This window comes from Hyla sarda, chromosome 2 (assembly GCF_029499605.1).
Source record: "Hyla sarda isolate aHylSar1 chromosome 2, aHylSar1.hap1, whole genome shotgun sequence".
NCBI lineage: Eukaryota > Metazoa > Chordata > Amphibia > Anura > Hylidae > Hyla > Hyla sarda.
The window spans coordinates 343,467,831-343,494,864 of record NC_079190.1 but is presented as its reverse complement, the minus strand read 5'-3'; the positions used below and the strand labels follow the sequence as shown (position 1 = coordinate 343,494,864).

General features: G+C 41.9%; 1 protein-coding gene across 7 annotated transcripts in view; it reads right to left on the bottom strand.

Moving 5' to 3' along the window:
- KDM6A (lysine demethylase 6A) overlaps positions 1 to 27,034 on the bottom strand; it is a 176,396-nt gene that overhangs the window by 54,322 nt on the left and 95,040 nt on the right. The window contains exons 1-12 of one of the 7 annotated variants that reach the window (XM_056558182.1): positions 24,665 to 24,795; positions 23,722 to 23,776; positions 21,195 to 21,229; positions 18,595 to 18,688; positions 8,139 to 8,265; positions 7,246 to 7,344; positions 5,494 to 5,713; positions 4,841 to 4,975; positions 4,282 to 4,437; positions 3,878 to 3,976; positions 1,801 to 1,905; positions 1,305 to 1,700 (exon numbers count right to left, since the gene is read on the bottom strand). In XM_056558182.1, coding sequence (XP_056414157.1) covers positions 1,305 to 1,700; positions 1,801 to 1,905; positions 3,878 to 3,976; positions 4,282 to 4,437; positions 4,841 to 4,975; positions 5,494 to 5,713; positions 7,246 to 7,344; positions 8,139 to 8,265; positions 18,595 to 18,688; positions 21,195 to 21,229; positions 23,722 to 23,776; positions 24,665 to 24,751 — 1,608 coding nt within the window. In that variant the 5' untranslated portion in view covers positions 24,752 to 24,795. Of the gene's footprint in view, positions 1 to 1,304; positions 1,701 to 1,800; positions 1,906 to 3,877; positions 3,977 to 4,281; positions 4,438 to 4,840; positions 4,976 to 5,493; positions 5,714 to 7,245; positions 7,345 to 8,138; positions 8,266 to 18,594; positions 18,689 to 21,194; positions 21,230 to 23,721; positions 23,777 to 24,664; positions 24,796 to 27,034 lie in introns of those variants that run through there. The other 6 variants (XM_056558175.1, XM_056558174.1, XM_056558180.1 and 3 more) reach the window with 6 other exon arrangements.

Here is a 27,034-nt window from a genome sequence, read left to right as displayed (position 1 = left end):
GACTACTCACGTGGCCTTACTGTTGTGAACACATTTAATGCAGCCATACCTTTGGCTGCTCTTCTGGCTGCTTTATCCGTGCGAAAATTATGTTTGGATAACAGTCAGCAACAGTCGGATAGATGTACCGGGGCTTCGTAATGGCCTCCGCACCACCACGCCTTTCCTCCCTACGTCACTGATTGGACTGCTGCCAGAGACACAAAGGTCCTCAGTACATGTGCTCCTGATGTCTTGGACATGCGTCTGGCTCCTGCCACCTGTAACCTCCATGCGCCTGCGCTGTGCTAGAGGCAGGGAGCGAGCCGCGCGCTGCGTTACATGTGTCCACAACAGTAAGCTCATGGGGGTAGTCTGGGGGGTAAAAACACTGGTGACAGTTGTGCTATAAAAAGGGTTTAACCTAGTTATGAGGCCATTTGAAGACTTGTGTTACGCATGGCCATTTGTACTTTGTGGCAGCACTAATTTCCCCACAAAATCACATCAAAACAGAGCGAAAAAATTATTTGTGGGGTGAAGAAAAAAAAATCTTTGATTATGATACTCAATTTATAGAATTTTTATTCTGTTTTACTACTTTTAAAAAATTTAAATTTTATTATCCATATCAATGCTTTGCTGCTGCATAGCATTGATCAGTTAAATCAGCACTCTGCTTATACAGTCTGTCTGCGGTAGACTTAACAGAGCCAATATGACCGACATGGAGGCCTTAACAGATTGTGTTACGTGAGTTGCCAGTCAGCCAAAACCCGCAGCAGCTGCCATTCGTCCTTTTAAATGTCACAACTACTATTAATAGTGGTATTTAAAGAGTTAAATGAGCAACATCAAAGTGATTGCTGATGTGTGTCATTAACAGTGAGTGCCAACTACTGTTTATCCAGCGGACTAAAAAATTAAATAAGCAATTAAAAAGTTGTATGTACTTCAAAATGTTATGAAAACTTCAACTCACCTTCCCAAAATAAAAAGAGAACTCTCAGTTCCATCGAAGAGAAAATAAGAAAAGTTACTTTTCTGTAATTTACACTGCACAGGGAATACCATGAAAGTGAGAATAAAATAGAATGAAATAAAATAATTTAAAAAAAATAGCAAAATTGTAATTTCTCCCTCAGGCCAAAAAAATAAATAAAAATAAAATCTGTGTCCCAATAAACGTCCTAAAATAGCTCTGAATGCAAATTATTTTAAAGTTATGTAATTCTATGATTATGCATCATGTATTAGATTTGTAGGAAATGAAAATAAGGGATGATTTAAAAAAAAAAAAAAAAAAAAAAAAAAAACTCCATTACCTGAGTGGAGTTAGACAGTTGGTTTTTCCACGGCTCCTCTGCGCTGCTGGTCAGGTTTGTGCGGTTATGAGGTAGAGCGAGTGCGTTTCGCTGTGGGTAAGGCACATTTCCATTACTTCCACTTCCCGTTACGTGATTATTGCCTAACATAGTGTCTGTACTACCCATCGTCCCTGTGGTATTGCAGGAAACTGGTCCTGCCGGAAAGGGTCCATTAGCCACAGGCTGTACAGGGCAAGCTGGACGGATTCCAGGCTGAGTGACGTTAAGCGTTCTGGTTAGTGCAACTTGATGCTGCTGACCAGAGACGGAGTTTGTAGGCAGTGATGAGTCAGCTGTTGGCCCATTAGCAATTCCAGTAGGTCGTACCTGTGCAACTCCTGTTTGTCTTATCTGCTTTATTGAAAAAAAAATACAGCAGTCACAAACATGTTTAATTTCATAAGTTGCATATGTTTTTCTCATTCTTGCAAACTGTAATGAGCAAGGTCCATACCTGCTGGTGCTGCTGCATTAAGACAAACTGACCCTCCAACTGTTCCAACAACACTTTTTGTGCAGGACTTAGGTTATTCCTGTTTGCTCGTAGCTGTTCCAATTGCTATAATTAAAAGCACATCTTGTGTAAATATATCTGTGAGCATTCATAGCAACATACATATCTGTATTCAACCTCAAACATCAAATTTTATGAATGTTAGGAATTACTAACAGAAAGAGGAAAGGGGGGAGGGGGTCTGGGGAGTCAAATAACACAATATAGTACAAATTCGGAGCTACCAAGTTGCACCATGGCTTAGTTGTTTCCTTCAATGCCATAGATTCAGAATAAAGTGGCAGGGTGCATGTTTGACTGGTCCTCTACTAAAACTACTCCTCCATTTATTTTTCTTCTAATTGTCTAATGCTGCAAATATACATTTAAATAAAGGGTCCTATATAAAAGCACTCATAGATCAAGACGACTATGTAATGCTGGGTTCACGCCATGTTTTGGCAATACAGTTACCGTATTCCTCAAAATCTGACTAAACTGTATCAAAATGTGTGTACAAATTTTAATCCGTATACGGTTTGAAAAATGATGTCCAATTGCATCAGTTTTTTAAGAAAAAAAACGCATACCTTTTTAACTTTTCATTCCATTATGAATAAAGTTTCACTTGTTTGATTGAAATTCCAAGAAAAAAACTGTGCAAAGTCAAAAACTGGATGGTTAAAACTGGATGGAACCGTACGCACATACGGTTCTGTACGGTTCCCATTGACTCCCAGGTTAAAAAACGTTATATGCGTTTCAATATGTTTTTTTACCTGGACCAAAAAACGTGGTAGGCTACGGTTTTGGTACGGGAAAAAAAAAATTGCAAAACCATACATGATGCAAAACGGACACAACCTAAAGCATCTTTTGGCATACGGTTTTCAATGGAGAGTCAATGCAAACTGTTTTCAATACGGTTCCATACGGTTTTCAAATTGAAAACGTGTGCAAAAACATGGTGTGAACGTCTCATGCTACCACTAGAGTGAAAGTACCGCCAGCATTCAGAAGTGACCAAACAGTATAGGTTTGATCTCCTCTTACTTCTGGAAAAAATCATAACTACACGCACGAAAATTAATACATTTAAAAATGTCCTCTTGTGACCAATATAACTATTTTTCAGCATGCAGGGTTGAATGAAGGCTCATTTTTTGCGCCGTAATCTGATGTTTTTATCGGTACCATTTTTGTTTTGATCTGACTTTTTGATCGCATTTTATTCTTTTTTTATGTTATAAAAAGTGAGCAAAAATATGCTATTTTGGACTTTGGACTTTTTTTTATGTGTACGCCATTGACGATGTGGTTTAACGATATATTTTTATGGTGCGGACATTTACGCACGCGGCGATACCACGTTTATATTTTTATTTAGACAGTTTTTTTTTTTTTACTGGGAAAAGGTGGGTGATTTAAACTTTTATTGGGGAAGGGGTTAAATCCCATTTATACATTTTTCCCCCCACTTTTTTTTTTGCAATGTTATAGCCCCCATAGGGGACTATAACATGCATTGCACTGATCGAACCGATCAGTGTTTTCAGCGCTCGACTGCGCCTGCCTGGATCTCAGGCAAGGAGCAGTCATTCGGCGATCAGACGAGGAGGCAGGTAGGGACCCCTCCTCGTGTCCGTACAGCTGATTGGGACACAGCGGTTTAACCGATCAGCCCGACTGAGCTGCCGGGAGTGCTTTTTTATTTTATTTTATTTTTTTCTAACTTTGATCACCACGTGTCTAAAGGATTAATTCCAGACATCACCGCGATCGGTGATGCCCAGTATAAGCCACGGGTCCCTGCTACCATTAGTGGCCGGGACCAACTCGATATGACGATGGGTCATCGCCTAACCTAACGTTATACACGGGAGCTGGCGCAGGACGTAAATATACGTTCAGCGTCGTTAATGGGTTAAAGGTGTAGGAAAATGATTACACTTACACCACCGTGGATAAATCCCTTAAATTTATGAAGTTCACTTTATATAACATACAATAACTTAAAATATGGACAAGGATTTGATACCTGTAACTTCTGTGGGGGCAAAGACCAGGAATGTAGTTGCTGTTGTTGAGCTGGGGTATGTGACGCTACATGGCCACCACTCCAAGTTTCAGAAGAATTCTATACAGAACGGAAAACAGACAAAAACAGAATTAAGCAAAAAAAATACAAACAAAGACATACATCAAGAAGAAAACAAGAAAAGTCTGCACAAATGCGTTATGAAAAAAAAAACACAGAAACAAAAAGAAAAACAATTGCACCTGCCAAACACTCCCTACTGAATTGGTGATTAAAATGTAGGACTATGTAGAAGCATGGAAAATCTTTAAGGCAAACATCCTCTATGTTGTATGTGAATGCAATGGTTTGAGGGAAAAAAAACACAGCATGAGCCACATACATTGTTTTGCCATGTGAAATACCTTTGCAGGACTAGAAGTTCTTTTCCTCTTGGCAGGACTTGACAGTTCATCTACCTGGCTAGAAGGAATCATATGTAGTGGCAAGGACTGCTGTGAAATTGGTGTTTGACTGAGGCCTAGTACAGATTCAGCATTCTGATGATGAGGTTTACAGGCCTAAGAATTATAAGAGAAAATATAGTTCTGTACAGTATGTTTTTGCTTCCCCACTGGGAATCTGGGTTTATTTTCTTTACCTTTTAACAACCGAAAGAAGACACAAAAATGTGGCTCCATATACAGGATGCTGGTTCTGATAAGTGAACACCAGCACTGACAAAAATGACAAGATGTGATTTATAAAAAAAAAAAAAAAATGTGTAATGGGTTCAAAGGTGATCCACAAAGGTTTTTAGTTGGTACCCAAAATAGAGGTGCTTCTTAACTAATCTCTCTGTTTGCCTTTGCCTAGGTTAACATGTACACAAACCAGTTTATATGCTCAAGTAAAAGAAACTTGCTAAGTAGCAAAAGTAACTTTTCAAGCTGGGCGTTTGCAGAAAATAACCCAACTTCTCACCTGCTGTGCTGAGTTCATGGCACCCTGCCTGGAGGTAAGCTCTGCGGGGATTGGTAGGCTCCATGCCTCCTCAATACTAGGAAGCAATTTAGTTTTACTCTGTAGACTACCTTGTGGAAGGTTACACAACTGAGCCTAGGAAAAATTATGTAAAAAGGAAATTTAACACAGGCCTAATTTATCACGAGCATGTCCACTACATCTTCCTTACAAGTGCCGAGCGCTCCCAGAAAGTAAACTTTAGTTTTTGACTTTGCACAAGTTAAAAATTTCATTGGGTAACCAGGACATAACCTTTGTGAGGATAAATTAAAATATGTGGAAAGTTAATTCATGGGAATTGAGAACGCAACACAAGAAACAGGAAAACCTGCCTTGTGTGTTCCACGTCTATGGCAATTTAATATACACAGAACCAAAAAATGCACATTAATATACAATAAAAGAATGGATGAAGTGACTTTTGGAAGATTTATTTCACACTTTGAGTGCAAGCCATGGAACAGAGTATGCAATGAAATCTTAAGAGAATGAAGGCATGGCACAACGCAGGAGATTACATTCTGTTTTACGGTGTATGGACATGCTTCATGTTCTCAAAAAAAATAAAAATAAAATAAGAACAGCTGGGGGTGGGGTAATATATAGTATACCTGTAAATACTTAATCCGTGCTGCAAGTGCAGAGGTATTACTACAGTTTTTGCTCCGTGTGGCATTTAGGTAGCATTTGATGGCATCCTGAGGCTGGTTGCATGATTCATACAATGTGCCTAGGTCCATCCAAGCTGCAGCATGGCCATGATCCAACTGGACTGCACAAATATAGGCCTGCAGTGCATCCATAGGCTGGTTCTGCTGCTGATATAGCACACTGGAAAACAAGTCAGTCAACTATTTTATTAACCAGTAGTTTTTAGACAATTGCAAATAAAAATTTACATGAGATCAAGTATTTGAAGTGTAAAGAAAAATGGTTTCGAGGTAAATTTCTACTCTTATCCAAACTCACTCCTCAAATATCCTGTCTGCAGGTTGCTAAAGTAAGACCATGTAATATTTGTGTCCCAGCAGCGTAACTGCTGTACCTTTATAATTGCTAGCGAAGCACTAATAAAAAAAATTAAAAAAAATGTAAATTTTTAAAAAAAAATTATATTATATATATATATATATATATATATATATATATATATATATATATATATACACACACACATTTCAAACAACTGCAGAGAATATGGAGTATACCAGTTGTCTTCAACCTGCGGACCTCCAGATGTTGCAAAACTACAAATCCCAGCATGCCCGGACAGCCAACGGCTGTCCGGGCATGCTGGGAGTTGTAGTTTTGCAACATCTGGAGGTCCGCAGGTTGAAGACCACTGGAGTATACAATAAAAATTTTAGATAAATGTTCAAATTTTTTTCTTCTTTTCTTCTTAAAATCTTCTTTAAAATTCTCATTTTCTTGGTACTCTAAGAAAATCTACTGCTTAATCAAATAGTAAAGACGTTCTGGAAGCAGAATATCTTCTAAAAGCAGGCGCACAAACAGCGCATATGTAGTCACTAGTAGATATATATATTAGACTAGTAAGGTAAATTGACCTGCCATGGTATATAATTGAATAACTTATTTTTCTAGTACACTACCCATATAATATGACCCCTTAAAGGGATACTCCGCCCCTAGACATCTTATCCCCTATCCAAAGGATAAGGGATAAGATGTCAGATCGCCGGGGTCCCGCTGCTGGGGACCCCGGGGATCGCTGCTGCAGCACCGCGCTATCATTACTGTGCAGAGCGAGATCGCTCTGCACGTAATGACGGGCAATACAGGGGCCGGAGCATCGTTACGTCACGGCCCCGCCCCCCTCGGGATGTCACGGCCCGCCCCCGTCAATACAAGTCTATGGGAGGGGGTGTGGCGGTCATCACGCCCCCCTGCCATAGACTTGCATTAAGGGGACAGGCTGTTCTGTCATGAGGGGCGGAGCCGTGACATAACGATGCTCCGGCCCCTGTACTGCCCGGCATTACGCACAGAGTGAACTCGCTCTGCACAGTAATGATGGCGGGGTGTCGCAGCGGCGATCCCCGGGGTCCCCAGCAGCGGGACCGCGGCGATCTAACATCTTATCCCCTATCCTTTGGATAGGGGATAAGATGCCAGGGGCGGAGTATCCCTTTAAAATCATTAGATTCATGAAAACTAAAAAATAAATACGTTTTTTGTTGCTCCTAGCAATCAAAGATGTCATTTTTCCATGGATGTATAGGCAATTGGCAGTTTTTACTGCTTATTCAGCTAATCACCCCTAATGTTCTAAACCAAGTATAAAAACCCTTTCCATGCACATGATGTATATTACAAATATAAGCAATATAAGTCTGACATACCCTATTGAACACCATGTGTCCGCGCTCGCCTCAGACTTATCGATAGATTGCCTGTAGGATATAAAGGCATCCTGAACCTTGCCAATACTGGAGTAGCACCTTTCAAAGGAAAAACAGATATTAAAACACATGGGTTTAACTACCTAACATATGTTTAAGGGCTATTCACATGTTTATCATTACAGAATTTACAAGCATAAATCTACTCAGAAATGACGCTTGGAAATGCAGGTGCAGCAGAATTCCATTGCGGACAATGAGATCCAGTTGCACAGTGCAGACTACCGCAGACTACGGAATTTCAGTGGCTGATGTTTCTGTGCTGTAGAATCGTCCAACTCATTTCTAAATGGAATCCAAGCAGAATAAATTGCCATTAATGGGCACAGCAATGTCCATGCGGTCCTAGTGCCTACTGATTTAATTAGCTCTATGTGAACTCAATCTCCGTCTGGAAAAATTCTGTAGTGCGAACCTCAATTCCGAAAACAAAGCAACTGAGGTGCCTCTAGCATTTCTCCTATATAACTGTACCCAAGAGCCAGCTGTCATGAATAAGAAAACTGCATCAAAGCTCTCTAAACCTTATTGCTGTGTAGGGAAACACTAAAGGAAAGTTGTGCCCCTTTGTTAGGATTGTAGGGGCCCAGTTAGACCTTCAATAGTTGTGAAATCAACAGCATATCCTAATATGCCTAATAATATTTTTAGTGGGTTAAGTTCTGTCATAACTACGGTAAATATATGTATGTTTTATCAGAAATGTGGTGATGGGCACCATCACCACATTTCTGATAACACATACATATATTTAGTAATGACAGAACTTACCCACTGAAAATATTGGCACAATAAAAAAAAAGCAAAAATTATATTAAAAATAATATGATTACCTTCCAAGGAAATACCAGGACTGACCAGAGTTGGGATCTGCCTCTAATGATCTCTGCAGATACTGAATGGCATAGCTGGCCTTGGTGGCTTTATCTCCCAACTGATCAACAGTGTGATGCATCCATCCTAGGAAAGTGTATAAAATAAAATAAATAAATAATTCACGCTTTTGATATAGTATTTGAATAGCTTGGCTTGATCTTGTGGCATAAACCTCCCAGGTCTATCAGATTTTGGTATGGTATATATATATGAATGAAACAAAAGGGAAGTGCAGCTTACTAAGGTAGTAGGGAGTGCTGAGGTTAACTGGAAAGCACTAAATACCCAAAGTGCCTAGTGGAAATTATACTTGAAAAAAGTGGGGTACAGTCCTCAAACACTCTCTAACGGGATACATGGAAATGGGGAGACTGAGTACAGGGAGAGTAAGAGAGGTGTTGTGTAAGGGAAGTAAGAATGAAAGAAAGATGCCAGGAGAGGGGTGGGGTGTCTGGAGGAGGAGAGGAGCAGATCTAGGGAAGAGTAACTAGTGAGTAAGATGTAAAATGTGTCCCCAATCTGGTTAAAAGAGTGGCTAAGGTGATGTAGGCGGCTCTAGATGTCTTGGGTGGTGAGTATGGTTGCTATTAGAGCTGCACGATATGGGGAAAATGTGCAATTGCGATTATTGGACTTAATATTGCGATTTCGATATGCAATGCGATATAGTAAATAGTGAAATCCCCCATTTCATATCTATCCACCTATTTTATACCCACCGCCCATTTCATATCTCTCTCCCCCCCCCCCCCCCCCCCCCCATGGTCACAACTTCCCCCTGTGTCACATTACTCTGTCACATTCTCCACCTCTTTTCCCCATCAGCCAATCAGTGGCTTGACAAGTGACACCGCTGAGGCCAGTGGTTGGCTGAAAAGGGGAAAAGTCCTACTACTTGTATGGAAAAGAGAGGAGACATCGGACCGCACGGAGACGAACAGGACCGCAGAAGGATTATTTTTTTTTTCTCCCTGTGCCCTTTTACTTAGCTCAGTATTTTTCTACCAGGGTGCCTCCAGATTACTTTTGCGATACATCATGCAGCCCTAACTAGTAACTATGCAACCAATCAGGCTTAGTTTGATCTGCTCCCTTTTAGGAGATACTGGTGGTGTAATACACTGCTCCAAAAAAAAAAAAAAAAAAAGGAACACTAAGATAACACATGCTAGATCTGAATGAATAAACTAATCGTATGAAATACTTTCGTCTTTACATAGTTGAATCTGCGGACAACAAAATCACACAAAAATTATCAATGGAAATCAAATTTATCAACCCATGGAGGTCTGGATATGGAGTCACACTCAAAATCACAGTGAAAAACCACACTACAGGCTGATCCAACTTTATGTAATGTCCTTAAAACAAGTCAAAATGAGGCTCAGTAGTGTGTGTGGCCCGTATGACCTCCCTACAACGCCTGGGCATGCTCCTGATGAGGTGGAGGATGGTCTCCTGAGGGATGTCCTCCCCGACCTGGACTAAAGCATTTGCCAACTCCTGGACAGTCTGTGGTGCAACGTGGCATTGGTGGATGGAGAGAGACATGATGTCCCAGATGTGCTCAATCGGATTCAGGTCTGGGGAAGGGGCGACCAGTCCATAGCCTCAATGCCCTCCTCTTGCAGGAACTGCTGTGGCTGACACTCCAGCCACATGAGGTATAGCATTGTCTTGCCTTAGGAGGAACCCAGGGCCAACTGCACCAGCATATGGTCTCACAAGGGGTCTGAGGATCTCATCTCAGTAACTAATGGAAGCCAGGCTACCTCTGGCAAGCACATGGATGGCTGTGCGGCCCCCAAAAGAAATGCCACTCCACACCATTACTGATCCACCGCCAAACCGGTCATGCTGAAGGATGTTGCAGGCAGCAGAACATTCTCCACGGCGTCTCACATGTGCTCAGTGTGAACCTGCTTTCATCTGTGAAGAGCACAGGGCACCAGTGGTGAATTTGCCAATCTTTGTGTTCTCTGGCAAATACCAAACATCCTGCACGGTGTTTGGCTGTAAGCACAACCCCCAACTGTGGACGTCGGGCCCTCATACCACCCTCATGGAGTCTGCTTCTGACCGTTTGAGTGGACACATGTACATTTGTGGAGTGCTGGAAGTCATTTTGCAGGGCTCCTCCTTGCACAAAAGCGGAGGTAGAGGTCCTGCCGCTGGGTTGTTGGCCTCCTCCACGTCTGATGTACTGGCCTGTCTCCTGGTAGCGCCTCCATGCTCTGGACACTACGCTGACAGACACAGCAAACCTTCTTGCCACAGCTCGCATTGATGTGCCATCCTGGATGAGCTGCATTACCTGAGCCACTTGTGTGGGTTGTAGACTCCGTCTCATGCTGCCACTACAAACAAATCCGGTGATAGGCTGACAGCTGTCCTCCCCCGTCCCCAGCACGTGGCCGACATAGGTGAGTTAAAAGTTTATTTTCTGTATCTTTTGCAGCCCGGGCATAGGGATACAGCGTAGAGCAGTGGTCTCCAACCTGCGGACCTCCAGCTGTTGCAAAACTACAACTCCCAGCATGCCCAGACAGCCGTTGGCTGTCCGGGCATGCTGGGAGTTGTAGTTTTGCAACAGCTGGAGGTCCGCAGGTTGGAGACCACTGGCGTACAGTATAGAGTTCCAGCGCCCAGCGGCCCCCAACAAAGAGGAGGAGGGCAGTGCTTGACATCTGTGAGTAGTACCCTGCTGGGCTGATCATTAATTGGGGCGGGGGGGGGGGGGGGGGATAACAGCTGGCGGGTAACATAGGGTTATTTCCCCGATGTTGGGGACAGCGCTGCGCTAGGCTGATAATACATTCCTGAGGGGGAGGGGCCCAACCGGTATAGCGGTATGGGGGAAAATTCATATCGTGCAGCCCAAAAAATTCGGTATTCGGTATGAACCGGTATACCGCCCAGTCCTACTCAGGGGGCTAGCTATCACTAGAGTGAAAGCACTGCCAGCATTTAAAAGTGACCAAAACATCAGCCAGGAAGCATAGGAACTGAGAAGTGGTCTGGTCACCACCTGCAGAACCACTCCTTTAATGGGGGTGTCTTGCTAATTGCCTATAATTTCCACCTGTTCTCTGTTCTTCCTGAGTGGACAGTGTTATTTCACAGAAGTGTGATTGACTTGGAGTTACATTGTGTTGTTTAAGTGTTCCCTTTATTTTTTTGAGCAGTGTGATTGGTTACTCCTTAGATCGCTGCCATTAACGTCTGTTATTCTAACGGAGCAAAACGGGAGTAATAACGGGCAAAGAGGATCCCATTCACTTGAATGGGATTCCTCTAACATCCGTTATAAGTCCCGTTATGATAGCGGGAGAAAAAGACGTGCCATGCACAAATTTTTCTCCCGCTATCTTCCTAACAGCCGATACACTGACTGGCATAAACATCAGTGCGAAAGGAACCTAAGCCAGATTTTTGCATAGCAACCATACTCACCACCCAAGACATCTAGAACCACCTTCATCACCTGAGCCACTCTTTTAACCAGATTTGGGGACACATTTTACGCCTATCTTTTTTTATAGATTTTAATATTTTTATTCAGTCACCTTTTAGGAGCCTTTAAGTACCCTCTAACTAGAGGGTACTTATTGACCATAATTAGACTGGGCCCTGCAGTCTAGGAATCCAACCACCTTGTAACAATCTCAAATAATTCTTTGCTTATTTTTTTAGTGTTGAAGCCTTCTATTTTTCCTCTCGCACTGTCCACTCCCCCCCCCCCCTCCTTTTACCTTACCCACTAATCACTCTTCCCTTGATCTGCTCCTCTCCTCCTTTTCAATCCAGACACCCCATTAGTGAGTGCTTTTGAGAACTGATCCACCCCCCCCCATCTTGGCGTTGTAGCCATCTTTCTTACCTTCTTACTTCCCCTACTCCAGACCTCTCCTACTCTCTTTACACCCCTATCTTGGTGTTGTAGCCATCTTTCTTCCCCCTACACAACACAATCTCTTACTCTCCCCATACTCCTTTTCTTTCCCTCCCCCCTTCCCCATTTCCACCTATCCCATTAGAGAGCGCCTGAGGACTGTACCCCACTTTTTTCAATCATGGTATATATACAGATGACCCATCGGTTACCAGGATCTAAAGGTCACTGGCTTGGATCTGAACAGATTTCTGGGCAGTTGAGCTAAACATTTAGATAAGATTTTAACAGTAATATTTATATAGTATAATCTGTGTATAATCTGTATACCACAAGCACATGACATGTATACACAATTTTTTATTTTTTATAGTTTGAAATAAATACATGTCAACCCAAAATACAAAGCTTCAGATAAATTCTACTTATAATATAAACAGTACTATATATCATGCCTGGTATTAGCACTGTTAAAGCATCATAAGAGATTCTAAGTGGGTTTTCACCTCAGGTTTTCAAAGTTATTCCTGTTTTGTTGAAAAGCTCTAGAGAATCACAGCCACTGAATAATGAATCTTGCCCGCAATAGTATTCTGGTAGAGCCAGGGAGCCCATGAAGACCCGGACTGTTACACTGTTTCCAGTTGAAATACTAAAACTACATGTGTTTAATCCGTTCCGAAATCTGACCTTTTCAACACAAAGCAGGAAACACTAACAAACATTTACCATCTAAACCTATTAAATAAAACATGGAAAATGGAAAAATATGGAAAGAAAACAGTAAGAAAAAAAGGTATTGTTTAAGTCCTAAATGCAGTTAAATGGTGTATTTACATGTACAGGATCTGCTGTAGATTTGAAGCTGCAAATTTCAATGTAAACTAATTTACTTAATACAGCATTGAATGTGCAGCAGTTATGGCGAGTGTTAATACACCCTAAGCGTCAGTTAGCATGCACTTTTTTTCTTTTTGCTGCAGATTTGCTGGCCATTGACTTCAATGAGTTGCAAAATCTTCACCCAAAAATTAGGACGTGTAAACTAACCCTAAGGTTAGGGTCACGGGTGACGTATGTTGCTGTGTATTTTCCTACCCATTGAAGTCAATGCTGTGTATTTTGCTACCTACTGACTTTAGGGTATGTTCCCACTAGGGATCGACCGATTATCGCTTTGGCCGATTGGATTTTGGACATTATCGGTATCGGCAATTACCTTGGGCCTGACACTTCCCCCTTAAGATGGGGACAGAGAGATCTTGCCCTCCAGGCTGATAGATCTGTCTCCCTTAACCATCTATTTCTCTTCTTGACACCACAGGTCCTGCATTCCCAGGCAAAGATGGCACTGAAGGGGCCTAGTACCGGATTAAGCTGCCTCCTCCTTTCATCTGAGAGCTGTGGATTGATCTCCACATCCTGAAGGGATCCCTGGCTCTTAGCTTCCTCCACTAGATCAAGTAAGGGATCACTACCCAGCCCTTCCTCTGGTGCACTGCATACACTGAGTACCACCTTCTCAGGGTCATAGTATGCCATATTAATGTGGTACTGTCTCTCCCTGTGACCTTTCTCATCAAGGGCAACTACATATGTGGTGGGTTCTAGGCGCTGCAGAATGGGGAAGGGACCCTCCCAGGCAGCCTGCAACTTATTCTGCCTGATGGGGTTCAGAACCATTACCTTCTGTCCCACTTCATAGACCCGGTCCCTTACATTGTGATCATACCAGTACTTCTGCCTGGACTGTGCTGCTATGAGGTTGTCCTGTACCAGCCCAGTCAATGCCTGCCTCTTGTCCCTGAATCTCAGAACATACTCCACCACAGAAGTCTCAGGGGCAGGTAGCCCCCCTTCCCATTTTTCCCTAACTAAATCTCGGGGTCCCCGCACTTTGTGACCATATAATAACTCAAAGGGCGAGAAACCTGTAGGCTCTTGGGGTACGTCCCTGTCAGCAAATAACAGATGGGGTAAATACTTTTCCCAGTCTCTGCCCTCCGATTCTACAAATGTTTTTAGCATTTGTTTCAAGGTGCCATTGTTACCGGACACTCTGTCCAACCAATGTAAAGGGTTGTGATCAGTTATGACAGTAAAAACCCTGCCATACAGATATGGCTGTAATTTTTGCAAAGCCCAGATCACAGCTAGACATTCCTTCTCTATGACCGCATAGGCCACTCCCAAATGTTCTGCCAGGAGGGTCTCATGGGCCAACCTCAGCAGCCCTTTCCTGTACTGCCTAGGAACCACCAACTGCCTTTCTCTCTCCTGGGCCCCTAGCATGCCTTTGGAAAGGGACTCCCAGTACAAGATATCATTTTCCCAATATACCCAATGCCCATCTGTGTCAACACCTGTATGTCTCAGCCCTTCAAGGGAAGGGTCACTGCGCAGAGCTTCCCGGAAATGCTCATTTCCCTCCCCCCATCTCGAGGTATCAGGGAGCCCATTTCCCCCAGGTGAACTAGCACCTCCACCTTCCTCTCCCTCAGTTTCAGACATAATGTTACAGGCATCATATACAGGGCTATCACTCCTTCCCTCCTCCTCCTCCTTAGGCTCACAGGATTGGGACATATCACTCACTGCTGGACCCTCATCCTTACATGTCACCTGGGGCACACCAACCCCTCCCCCTAGCCCATCTTCACTAGGTTTTGGCATTGGCAATGCATTGTCACCACATTTTACAATACACCCCATTCCACTTTTGGAAAACATTACTGGTTCAGTCACAGGTAAACAATTATCAATCCCCTGCACTTCCTCCCAGTTACCACGTTTCCCAATACACCCCATTTCGCTTTTGGAAAACATTACTGGTTCAGTCACAGGTAAACAATTATCAATCCCCTGCACTCCCTCCCAGTTTCCACATTTCGCAGTGTCTCCCAAAGTCTCGCACAGTACATCAGAATGAACAGTGCTCTCTCCTAGCCCATCCGGTGTGCAGGTAGTGTCCTCTGGAGCATAATGACAGAGCATCCGAACCAAATCATTCCTCAGCAGAACATTAACAGGGATGTCCTCAGAGACCCCCCCACCTCCCGCAAACCTTGGCCTGTTCCCCAATCCAGGTACACACGGGCCATGGGCACAGCAGGCCGCACACCTCCAATTCCTTTTAAAGCCATGGATCTTCCAGGGATGATGTCCTCTGTATCCACCACTTCAGGCCGCACCAAGGTAAAGGAGGCTCCAGATCCAAACCCACTGTCACCCGGTCACCCACAGTTACACTCTGCAGGTTATCCGCTCTTTTCTCCACTGCTCCGGACACCAGAAGAACGGCTGTGTGTCCTCCAGCTACTGGTGAAGAATTCTTTTTGTTGGGGCAAGTGGCACTCAGGTGCCCATTATTGTTGCATCTGTAACATCGGCGGGTGCCCCCCTGACCCAATGTGGCTCATGTTGCTTTTGGGAATGATGGCAAGAATTTCCCGGCTGACCTGGTGGTGCTATGTAGTTGTGTGGCTCCCCTCCAGGTACTTGCTCCAGCTTGTGCAGATCCACGCTTTGCTGCTGGCGCCCGGTTGTTGGCAAAGTCATCTCCTAGTTCTGCTGCTTCCATGGCTGTCTTGGGCTTGCGGTCCAAAATCCACTCTCTGGCTTCAAAGCTCCGTGTTTGGAGAAACTGATCCATGACCATCAAGTCCTCCAGGGCCTCATAGGTAGTGACTTGTAGGCCCCCAGTCCATAGACTGAATGCAGTCCTTAGCTGACCTGCATGTTGAGTGCAGCTTTCTGAGGCACTTTGTTGCAAAGTCCAAAACTTTTTCCGCTAACTCTCTGAGTCAGATTAAAAATTTTCAGCAGGGCAGATTTTATTGCCTCATAGTCCTGGTCACTCTCAGAGGAAAGAGAAGCAAAAACATCCAGAGATATCGTCCCCACTGTTCCTTAGGTAGATGGAACTGCCGGCAAACCTTTTCAAATCCCCTCAGGAACACATCCAGATCACCATCTTTCTCCAACATGGGGAAATGTTCCAAGCGGGGTTTGTGGTCTCCTTGATCCTGCACATAACTCTGTGCGGATGAAGCATCCCCTCACAGCCTCAGAACCTCCAGTTCATGCTTTCGCTGGGCCTCTCTTTCTGTGGCTTGTGCCTCTCTCTCTGCCGTTCGTGCCTGGGCCTCTCTCTCTCTCTGCAGTTTGGTACTGAAGAAGCAGTTGGAGTTTCATATTGGCATCCACATTCCCAAGGTGTTGTAAGGCAGTCCGCATGTAAGAGTCCAAGGCCTCATGTGGAGTACTGTCCTGATGGGGAGTAATGTTGTATTCCCCAGGAGATATCAGTCCTTGGATGGCAGTTCCAGCTGTAGGTCTCATGTCACTCAGCTCTTCTGCACGGGCATCATACTCCACAAGATCAGCAATAAGTTGTTCCTTGTTTTTTCCTGCAGTAGGGATATCCTTTTCTTGGCACATTAGCTCCAGTGCAGGCTTAAACTGCTTGCGATATGCCTCCATATTTCCAAGATGAGACAGAGGAGGTATCAAAGGAGATTGGGAGGACAGAACTGTCTTGCACTCTTTTTGTATGTCTTTTAAACCAGCACTGAGCTCGGTCTTTGGAATTTACACACAAGAATATGTATGCAATTTCTTTTTAGAGCTAAGATTTCCCTACAGGTAAAATCCAGCAAGCACTAAAAAAAATCGATATCGGTCGTTCCCTAGTTCCCACCTTGCGTATACGCAGCCCATTTCACGCTGTGTAAAATCTGCAGCAGCAGCGGGAAATACGCTGCGTATCCCTCGCTCACATACACACAAGGCTTTCCCGCGGCAGCCCTACACCAGGTGGTGACCTTAATAGGTAGGAAAATATTCAGCAAATACGCACGTGTGACCCTAGGTAGGAAAACATTCAGCAAGTTTGCACGTGTGACCCTACCCTTAAGGTGTATTCACACACACACACACACACAGGATCTGCTGCGGATTTGAGTAGGCAACTCCTACGTACTTTCTACTGCTTTGTAAAATCTGCAATTGAGCATCCAGTGTGAATACATTCCATTTGCAGGTCTGTAGTTTCGGATTTTATAACTTCAAATCTCCAGCGGATCCTGTGTACGTAAATGCACTCTATGGGGGAGATTTATCAAAACCTGTTCAGAGGAAAAGTTGCCGAGTTGTCCATGGCAACCAAGCAGATCGCTTCTTTCATTTTTCAGAGGCCTTTTCAGAAATGAAACAAGAAATCTGGTTGGTTGGGCAACTCAGCAACTTTTCCTCTGGACAAATCTCTGACTTTATAAATCTCTGATAAATCTCCCCCTGAGGGTACATTCGTACAGGTGTAATTCCTTTCAAACTCACAGCATATTTCTCGCAGCGAGTTTGAAAGGGGCAGGGTCTCGACGGGCTATCCACAGCTGATTTTCAGAAGCAGAATCTCCGCTGTTGAATATCCGCCGCAGACCCTATCTACTTCAATGGGGCCTGTGGCGTATTTTTTCACAGTGGAGATTCTGCTGCCGAAAATTTTCTGCGGACAGCCAGCAGAGACCCCGTCCCTAGGAAAACATGCTGCGCGTTTAAAAGGAAACACGCTGTGTGAACGTACTGTGAGGAAACATTCACACATGCATATTTTGCTATGTATTTTTTGCTGCAGATTTTCCTATCGAAGTCAATGGATAGCAAAATCAGCTGCAGGAAATACACAGTAAAATATGGCATATGTGAACATCCCCCTTAAGGCACATTCACCTGGGTGGATTTTGCTGTTTATTTTCTGCAGCTGATATTGCTGCTTATTTTATCACTGACTTACCACAAAAAAAGCAGCAGAAAAACAAGCAGTAGAAAATAAGTAACTGAAAATCCACAGCAAAACAAGCCCATGTGAATGAACCCTTAAAGTACATTTAAACACGTATGTTGCTGCAGATTTTCTTACCCACTGAAGCGAATAGGTAGAAAAATCTGCAGCAAAATGTGCACATGTGAATGTACCCAATAGGTAGCAAATTCTCCTACAGCAAATCTTTAGCAAAACATGTGACCTCACCCTTATGATGCATTCACTTGCACAGTATCCTGTGCATATTTGATGCTGTAGATTTCAATCAAAATGTAATTATTAAACAGCATCAAAACTGTACAGGATACTGTACATGTGCACCTAGGGGTACATTCAAATATGCTTGTTTTGCTGCAGATTTTTCTACCCATGGTCAAGTCAATGGGTAGGAAAATCTGCAGCAAATGACGCACATGCGAACATACTTGAAGAGCTGAATAATGTGAAGCATATAGCTTACTAAGGACACTACCAAATAGGGAAGCGGGATCAGGCAATTTAAGCCTAATAACCAAAGAAAACGCTGCTCGGAAGCAGCCACACCATGCCATTCTGTCAGGCTGCAGTACTAATCACATCTAATCTAAATATAGGCTTAGGTGTGTGCGGAGAGGACATTTTTCAACACATCCCCCTATATCACACGTAAGACAGCTTGCAACTGTAGTCCAAATATGTTGGTGAAAGGTTTCCATACCTAACTGCTGTAAAACAGTTGCTTTTACTTGAATAGGAAGGTTTTCAGTCTGCAGAAGTTGTTCATATGCTTCTTTTGCAGAGTGGTACTTTCTCTGGTAATGGAAGCAGAAGTTGACGTTAAAGTTAGAGTAGGGTGTCACAAAGTAATTTTTTTTAAATTCGCTTTATTGAAAAGTGAAAACAATAGCATGAACAAATGTCATACAATGGTTTCCATAGCACGACAACATCCCAAACTGGGAACATAAAAATAAATATAATAAACAAAAGATGCTAAAGAAATTTAGCAGCATATAATGCAGAGATCATACCCAAAAACACACCAGGACAAAGGAAATATAATGAAGAATATTTGATATTTTATTGAACATACACAGATAAAAACAGTTAAAATGAGACAGCAACAAAGCAGAAAAGAAAATACACTGACTGCTACATGGACCTGGTATATAAATATACCTCACTCCCTGAGGAAGCCTTCATGGCAAAACTGCATTGGGGTCTGACGTGCTGCATTGGGTATGTTTGAAGTGACTGGGTAACTGTTCCACCTCTTGTCCGGGAAAAATTCCTGTCTTATGCTTTTTTAGTTGAACTCTGGCACTGGTGCCTCTCCCCTTGGGTCCTCTTACTTGCCCGATTTACAGGTGGAACACTTACCCAATCAGTTTTTTCCTGTATCATTCTTATGTCATCTGGGATAAGTGCAATATATATGGTTTTTTGGCAATTGCCTCCTTATTGAAGTGTCTATACTGTTTACATCTAATGCATGCTACACTTTAGTAGCCACATAGATAGCACCAGTCGCTTTAATCAATATATATGCACATCCCTTCCCTATTTATATACCAGGTCCATGTAGCAGTCAGTGTATTTTCTTTTCTGCTTTGTTGCTGTCTCATTTTAACTGTTTTTATCTATGTATGTTCAATAAAGTATCAAAAATTCTTCATTATATTTCCTTTGTCCTGGTGTGTTTGTGGGTTTGATTAGTTGGTCACTGACACACCAGTGTGTCATTTAGTATCTTACATTGCCCGGTACTTTTTGGATTAAATAATGCAGAAATCAAAGGTCCCGACATGTTAGTGTAAATGACATGAAATACATAGGTGAACAGGTATACATCAAGACAATGCGGGTTCCTACTATCCAAAGTAATTTAATATGAATTTTCCTTCAAGTATTGCCCACCCAGATGTCTTTTCTTTAGAGTACCACTTGGCATGCTCTGCAGCAGTATTAAAATATAGAGACAGCGAGGCATGCCATCATAGATAGGAAATGCATGTACACATTTCATTTAAAGGGGTACTCTGGCCCAAAGACATCTTATCCCCTATCCAAAGAATAGGGGATAAGATGTCTGATCGCAGGGGTAATGCCACTGGGGACCCCCACAAAATCTCATGCAGCACCCACCAGTCTCAGCTGCACAGAGGGATGATTGCTCCGTGTCTAAAGCCTCACGACCACGGGGGGGGGGGAAAGAGTATCGTGATGTCAAGCCTCCGCCCCCTTGTGACATGAGGCCCCGCCCCTCCATGCCATCACGCCCCCTCCCATAGGCCTACATTGATGCGACAGGGCGTGACATCACAAGGGGGCGTAGTCGTGACATCACGATACTCCAGCCCAGTGGTCATGAGGCTTCAGACACGGTTCGATCATTGCTTCGTGCAGCCGAGACAGGTGGGTGCTGTATGATAGATTGCGGGGGTCCCCACAGGCTGGACCACCGTGATCAGACATCTTATCCCCTATCCTTTGGATAGGGGATAAGACATCTTAGGGCCAGAGTACCCCTTTAAGCTTAGTTCAACATTACAACTTTATGTGAACCAGTGCACATGAAAACCCATCACAAAACACATCTGTGCCTCTAATGCAGAGAGATGAAGGCACAACAAAGCTGAAAATGCACTTCAGCAGCAGCAAACTAAAATGCTCTATAGGATAATTTGGCTATGTTCACATCTTGTAGCTGTGGCAGAGGAACCTTTTTTGTTCAATTTTCTGAAATTGCTGTAAAATTTCTTCTTTTTTTTTTTAAACAAAGTCTTTGGAAACCATAGACTTATCAAAACCAGGGAGACAGAAAAGTGGAACAGTTGTCCTGCCAACCAGATTCTAACTCTGTCAGAAGGCTGCTGGTATATGGAAGCAGTAAACTGAATGTTATGTGGACAGCACAGAAATAATGAGTCTTCAGCTATCTAACTTATCGGTGTTCTCATTCAGGGTTTTAGTTGGTTTTCAAATCCAAAAGGCAAAAGCAGATTTGAAAAGAAAAGTATCTGTCTTTCTAATATGTGCCCTTAAACTTATGATCCATGGATGGTTTTGATTTCATAAGCTAAAAACCTAAGCATAGAAAAAACCCTATAAAATTATCATCCTAAAGAACTATATACTTTTTTCTGGGTGTAGCCTAGAAAACCAAGTGTGTCAGAATGTCAAAAAAAAAAAAAATACAGAATTTGAAGCCTGATATATAAAACAGGTCACAAAATCTGTGAACACATTAGAGTTGAAGGTTGAAAAGGCAGAATGTTTTCCATAAGAAGCTATAAATTAGAAAGAAAGCGCTCTTACCTGTGTTTCGTACAAGTGAGCAATGTGAAACTGAACTGTTTAAAGGGAAAACAAACAATTAGAACAGAGGATTCAATCTGCTGGAAGAACAATCAGAAAAACCGAAGCCTTATCTCCCAGTATGTGGCCGAACAATCAAAGACACTATTTTTAATAATAAAACCAACGTGTGCAAATTTTTCCCAAAGTAATGAAAATTCCCAGTTTTTTTTATTGTAGTATTTAGGTTTTTCTGACATCTTTATTTCCTTTTTATTATAGGATAGATAGAACACATTTATCCCAGGCATTTTACACTCTTGGTGCATTCTCCTAACAAACCATCAAGTAGAACATGTTATACGGTGTCTGAACAAAAACAAGAAAGCCCAATTCTCCTATAACCTAACTATCCCACAAACATTTGATTCTGAGCAGATCCAGATAGCCAACACGATGTAAACACTATGGTTAATATACTGCACTTTTTAGTGACAAAGACTAGGAGCAGATTGATTCATGGGACAACTGTACGCGAACGTTCTCAAACTACAAAAGTAAATGCGTCCTCTTGATTATTTTTTTTTTTATTATTATTCCGCTTCGAAAAAGACACCGTTTTTTTTCTAATCTTTTTATTTTCTAAATGCTTTTTTCCCCATTTTTAGTACATTATGGTGACAGCCATCTTGCCCCATGAACACTGACACTAGAGATGAGCGAACTTACAGTAAATTCGATTAGTCACGAACTTCTCGGCTCGGCAGTTGATGACTTTTCCTGCATAAATTAGTTCAGCTTTCAGGTGTTCCCGTGGGCTGGAAAAGGTGGATACAGTCCTAGGAGAATATTTCCTAGGAGCCTCTTTCCACCTTTTCCAGCCCACCGGAGCACCTGAAGGCTGAACTAATTTATGCAGGATAAGTCATCAACTGCCGAGCCGAGAAGTTTGTGACGAATCGAATTTACATCTTGAGGACACTACTGAACGTAATCTACACAGACCAGGAAGCCTATGTCTTAAGCCTAGCGGTCAGAATGAAAACTACAAGAGTTTATTTTAAAATATAGATAGTAAAACTGAATGACATTTTATTTAAGGTATAGAGAAGTTATATAGTAAATCACATAATTCAATAAGGGCTCTTATGACAGAAGCAATGACATCAGAAGGTGAAGGCAGGGCAACATGACTTTAGACACCCGACAAGCAAGAAAAAGCATTAGAAATATTTGCCAGTACTGTGGTCCGTTATTTTAGAGGTTGTCTGAACATCCAAAAATCCACGTCTGCACGTATCCACCATGCTCAGACTGGCATGAAAGAAAAGTTCTATTCCCCTAATCCAATATCCTGTAACCTAGGACCAGGCTCTGCTGGGATGGACACAGTGGGGGATGGGAAATGTAAGCTATTTTTTTTATTCATTTTGCAATGCCGGACAATTTAGCTGGGTTGGACAATTTCTTTTATGGGTTGACCACACAAATACCCCACTAATAATCCCTATTCAGGTTTTTTTCTAAATGTATTTGTTTACAGGACAGGAAATCATACATTTATATTAGAAAGTTCAGCGCAGTTGATTCCTGTCTACACTAGAGAATGCCATTAGATTACTTCAGTAGATAAATCCACAGCTTAACAATAGGAGCAAACATGGCATCCGTCAAGTCACCTCCACAGGATTTCACTGGTTGTTACAACTACTTTACTATGCGTGTACATTTACAACAGATTCTGTCTGAAATATTGAGTAGAGATATAAGCAGAAGATTCAGGAAGGGAGGGATAAAGTCTGTAACCTTGTCAGCTGTTAAAGGCAGTTATTATAGCTTTCCATCTGCAATGATTTACACAATTTACATGCAGATTCAGTGCATAAACATATATGCATTCTTGTATCCAGGGCTTCTATGGCTCCAAGGATAGCATACATAGGACGAAAAACAGAATCAAGTTTTCCATGATTCTGGGGATTAGCTGAATGGGGTCGCAGAGTTCATGGACTTAAATGGTACAATGCTGCAGTACCTTGCACTGCCTCTAATAGTATAGCGATGAAAGAACAACAAGTAAAACACTAACGTCTGAAGCACGCTCTTCAAACAAATGACCTGTGAGGGTTCTGGAAGTCAGACGCCCACAGATTTAATAAACTGGCCATCAATATTATAAGGCTGTATAACAGATAAAATACTGTCCAGGTTAACTAACGGGTGAACAGTAGGAAATAAATGCCAGGAGTCACATGACACATTTCAGTCACATGACAAATGCCATGTTTAGTCAAATTCAGTTCTCCTAAGGATGTATTTCACTACACTAATCTGGGTCATTTCTGACACCGGACTATTGCACCAATACAAGAAAAGCATGCGAGTAGAATTTTAAACAAATTTATATCACAAAACCTTCTATTCTACAAATGAAAATATAAAAAAAACAATAGCCCTTCAAGTTATGGAAAGAAAAACTTAATGACACCACTAGAGAACGTTAAAAAAAAAATAGAAAAAAGGTGAAAAAAGAAAACATTGTACTTACTTTCAGCTTTGGACAAAGTGCAGGGATTACAGTCAATCAAAGCCAACTGAAAATGCTGCGGGGGGAAAAAAACACAACACATTATCTAAGGTGAAATACATTCCTCAAATGTTAATATATTTTAGTAATGCTGCCACATCTACCTAAAAGTAATATTGTAGTACAAAGTAAAGAATGACATTATTTGATGGAAAACCACAAGGCCTCTGAAATATTGATGATTTTAGCATGAAGAGATGAAAGCATAAGATTCGGCATAAGGAGGAGAAGCTCATGTTTACACACTTCACAGCCGTCAGCCATTAAAGGAATAGTTATTTTAGATTTCCTGCAATGATTTATAATAACCATTTACACCCAGATTCAATGCATGCACCTGAAAAAAATTCACCCTGCTTGTATTCATGCATTTAACTAGACAGGGCTGCTATGGGGCCGTTACCATGGAGATGTTACACGGGGAATTTGGAAATGACTAAATATGAAGTAAATAATAGCCGAGCGATAATGGAGCCCTCAACATCAAGCAGCATACAATCTTATGACAATTACAAAGAGCAGGCAATGGAGACACAAATGCTGGAAGAACCGGGTCACCCTGCGCTCACAGATAATTCTATTTCCAAACAAGTGACCTAAATAGACATTCAGCACAGTGGAACACCGCACAATAGAGGACTATGCCAAAAACCCATACAGCTACAATACATATCATTTCTAATAAGCCAACATGACACAAAAAGGAAAGACAATTAGACATTCTTCAGTGACAGACTGTAGAAATAGAAATAAAATGCAGAAGACAAGAAAGCAGCAATGTTGTGTGAGGTCTGTTACCAGGTATATGCTCAATATCTTCATGCTACACAGAAAATAAAGCCATAGCTAGATGTAAGGAGACAAAATGCAACACAATGAAACAGAGAACAAGGAAGACACTCACCAATGGAGAAAAGAAAGAAAAAGCCTTATTAATGTGAGAAAGATGTGGGCAACAAGCAGCGGCAGCTAGAAAACATCTGCACCTCATGCAAATATTGCGGTACTGAAGCTGGCTACTGCTGTGTGAAATGGTTATTATGCAGGAGAGGCCACTGCAGTTCAGAGACGACACACAATACCTCAAGGCAGACAGCAGTCTATAGAAATTCTAATTCACAGTAAGAGGATTTACCTAGAAAGCGCTGCCCTGAATCTTAAAGAGCAACAGTCTTGAGAAGTTAGATATATTTCTATTATACATAAGGGACATGGTTATGGGCTGTGTCTGTGCTACCATCACATTCCTACTTTCCACTATTTATCCCTATTTACAACAAACTAACAGCTATTAAACCCAGGACAGAAAATCTTGCAATCACCATGTAGTGATAGAGCAACTAGGATTTCTTATATATGTCAAGACCTCTTGCAACATCTATTTCAGAAAAATAAAGTATATATAAAGAATATATTTTATTCTACATGGTTACAAAAAGTTTATCAGATTTCCCCAATACTGACAATCGCCACACATTATAACAATCACACACTAAAGAATATGTAACATGGACTTGCAGATATACCCACATATTTTAGCTGGGTGATATTTTGTCTACTTCCTCAAAGACTATGGGGGAGATTTCGGAAAACCCAGGGTACAGCTGCCCATAGCAAACAGATTGCTCACATTTTTCAGAGGCTTTTTGTAAATGCTATGGGCAACTATATCCTTCCTCTACATGTTTGGATAAATCTCCCCCCTATATGCAATACCAGAAAATGTTTATTTGGCATCCTCTGATAAACAGCTGCTTTTCTGGAAAAGTATACACAAAACCATGAGTGCTATTCTCTGTGTAATATATACCGTATATATATATATATATCATATCTATGTGGCTGTGTCTAACAAACTTGCATCCAATTCAAGAGCTTACATTAGCATATATGCAATGTGGAATAGGTAAGCTACCAAAATCCTTAAACATACTAAGCTACTGGAAAAACACTAAACTATATTCATCATACCCTTTTAATATTACCCTATAGGAAGTATGACCCTGATGGGTAACCAATATAAATCACACAAAAGTTGAGGAGATGCTGGCACCAGAGTTGGCCCAGGGATGTGGAATCTCTATTGCCCGACGCCCGGGACATGATGTTCTGGGCACTGGGCAGGTGAATATTTCAGGCCCTTATCCCTGCTTCAGGCAAACAGGGCCTGACATGAAAGCCCCCCACAAGCACGGCGGCGCTCAGAGGGGTCTATGAAGCGGCTCTGGACTCGTGCCCACTCCATACTCTGCAGCCCCCAGCTGTTTTCAGTAACTGGGGGCTGTCACTAATAGCCAGCATGCGGTTGGCTATTAACCCTTTAGATCACCGCTGTCAGTGACGGCGGTCTCTAAAGCGACATGTGAATGCTCCCTGGTGGGCTAGTAGGATGGATCGCGTAGATCCCGCAGAACACACAGATCAATGGAGTTCAATAGAACTCTGTTGATCTGTATGAGGAATCTGATTTAAACGCCTAAAAGACACACATTAACCCCTTCCATATTAAAAGTTGAAATCACCCCCTTTTCCTATATGTAAACATAAAAATAAACATTTGATATTGCTGCGTGCGTAATTGTCCGCACTATTAAAACTTAACATTTATCCCGTACGGTAAATTAATAAATGTAAAAAAAAGAAAAAAAAAAAAAAAAACACACCAAACCACAGAATTGCAATTTTTATTTCATCCCAAAAAAAAAAAGTTAAAAGCGATTAGAAAGTCAGATCGATACCAAAATGGTACCAATAAAAAAAAAAAAAACAATTATGATGCAAAAAAAGAGCCCTCAAACAGCCTCGTATGTGGGAAAAAAAAAAAGTTCAGAATTTTTTTTTTTTATTCGTAAAACATTGCGGAAACTATACAAATCTGGTATTGCTGTAATCGGGCCGCCCTAAAGTATCAAAACAACATGTTATCTCAACCACAAGGTAAATGGCTTAGAAAAGAAAACCACCAAATCTGCAAAATTATATCTTTTACTATTTCAATTTCACTTCAATATTTTTTGTTACGGGGCATATGTTATGGAAAAATGAAAAGGTATCATTATAGTAGGTAGTTATGGCTATTATAGGGCGAGGAGGAAAAAAAGAGCGTAAAAGCGAAAATTGACCAGGACAAGTGGATCGTCATGAGGGACAAGTAGATTTTGCTCCGTTTTAGTCCCGTGAACAAGTAGTTTTTTTTTATTAAGTTTCCACACCCCTGTGGCCTCTCAACCAACAACCTGCTGTAGGTGCCAATCTAATATAGAATTCTTATGAC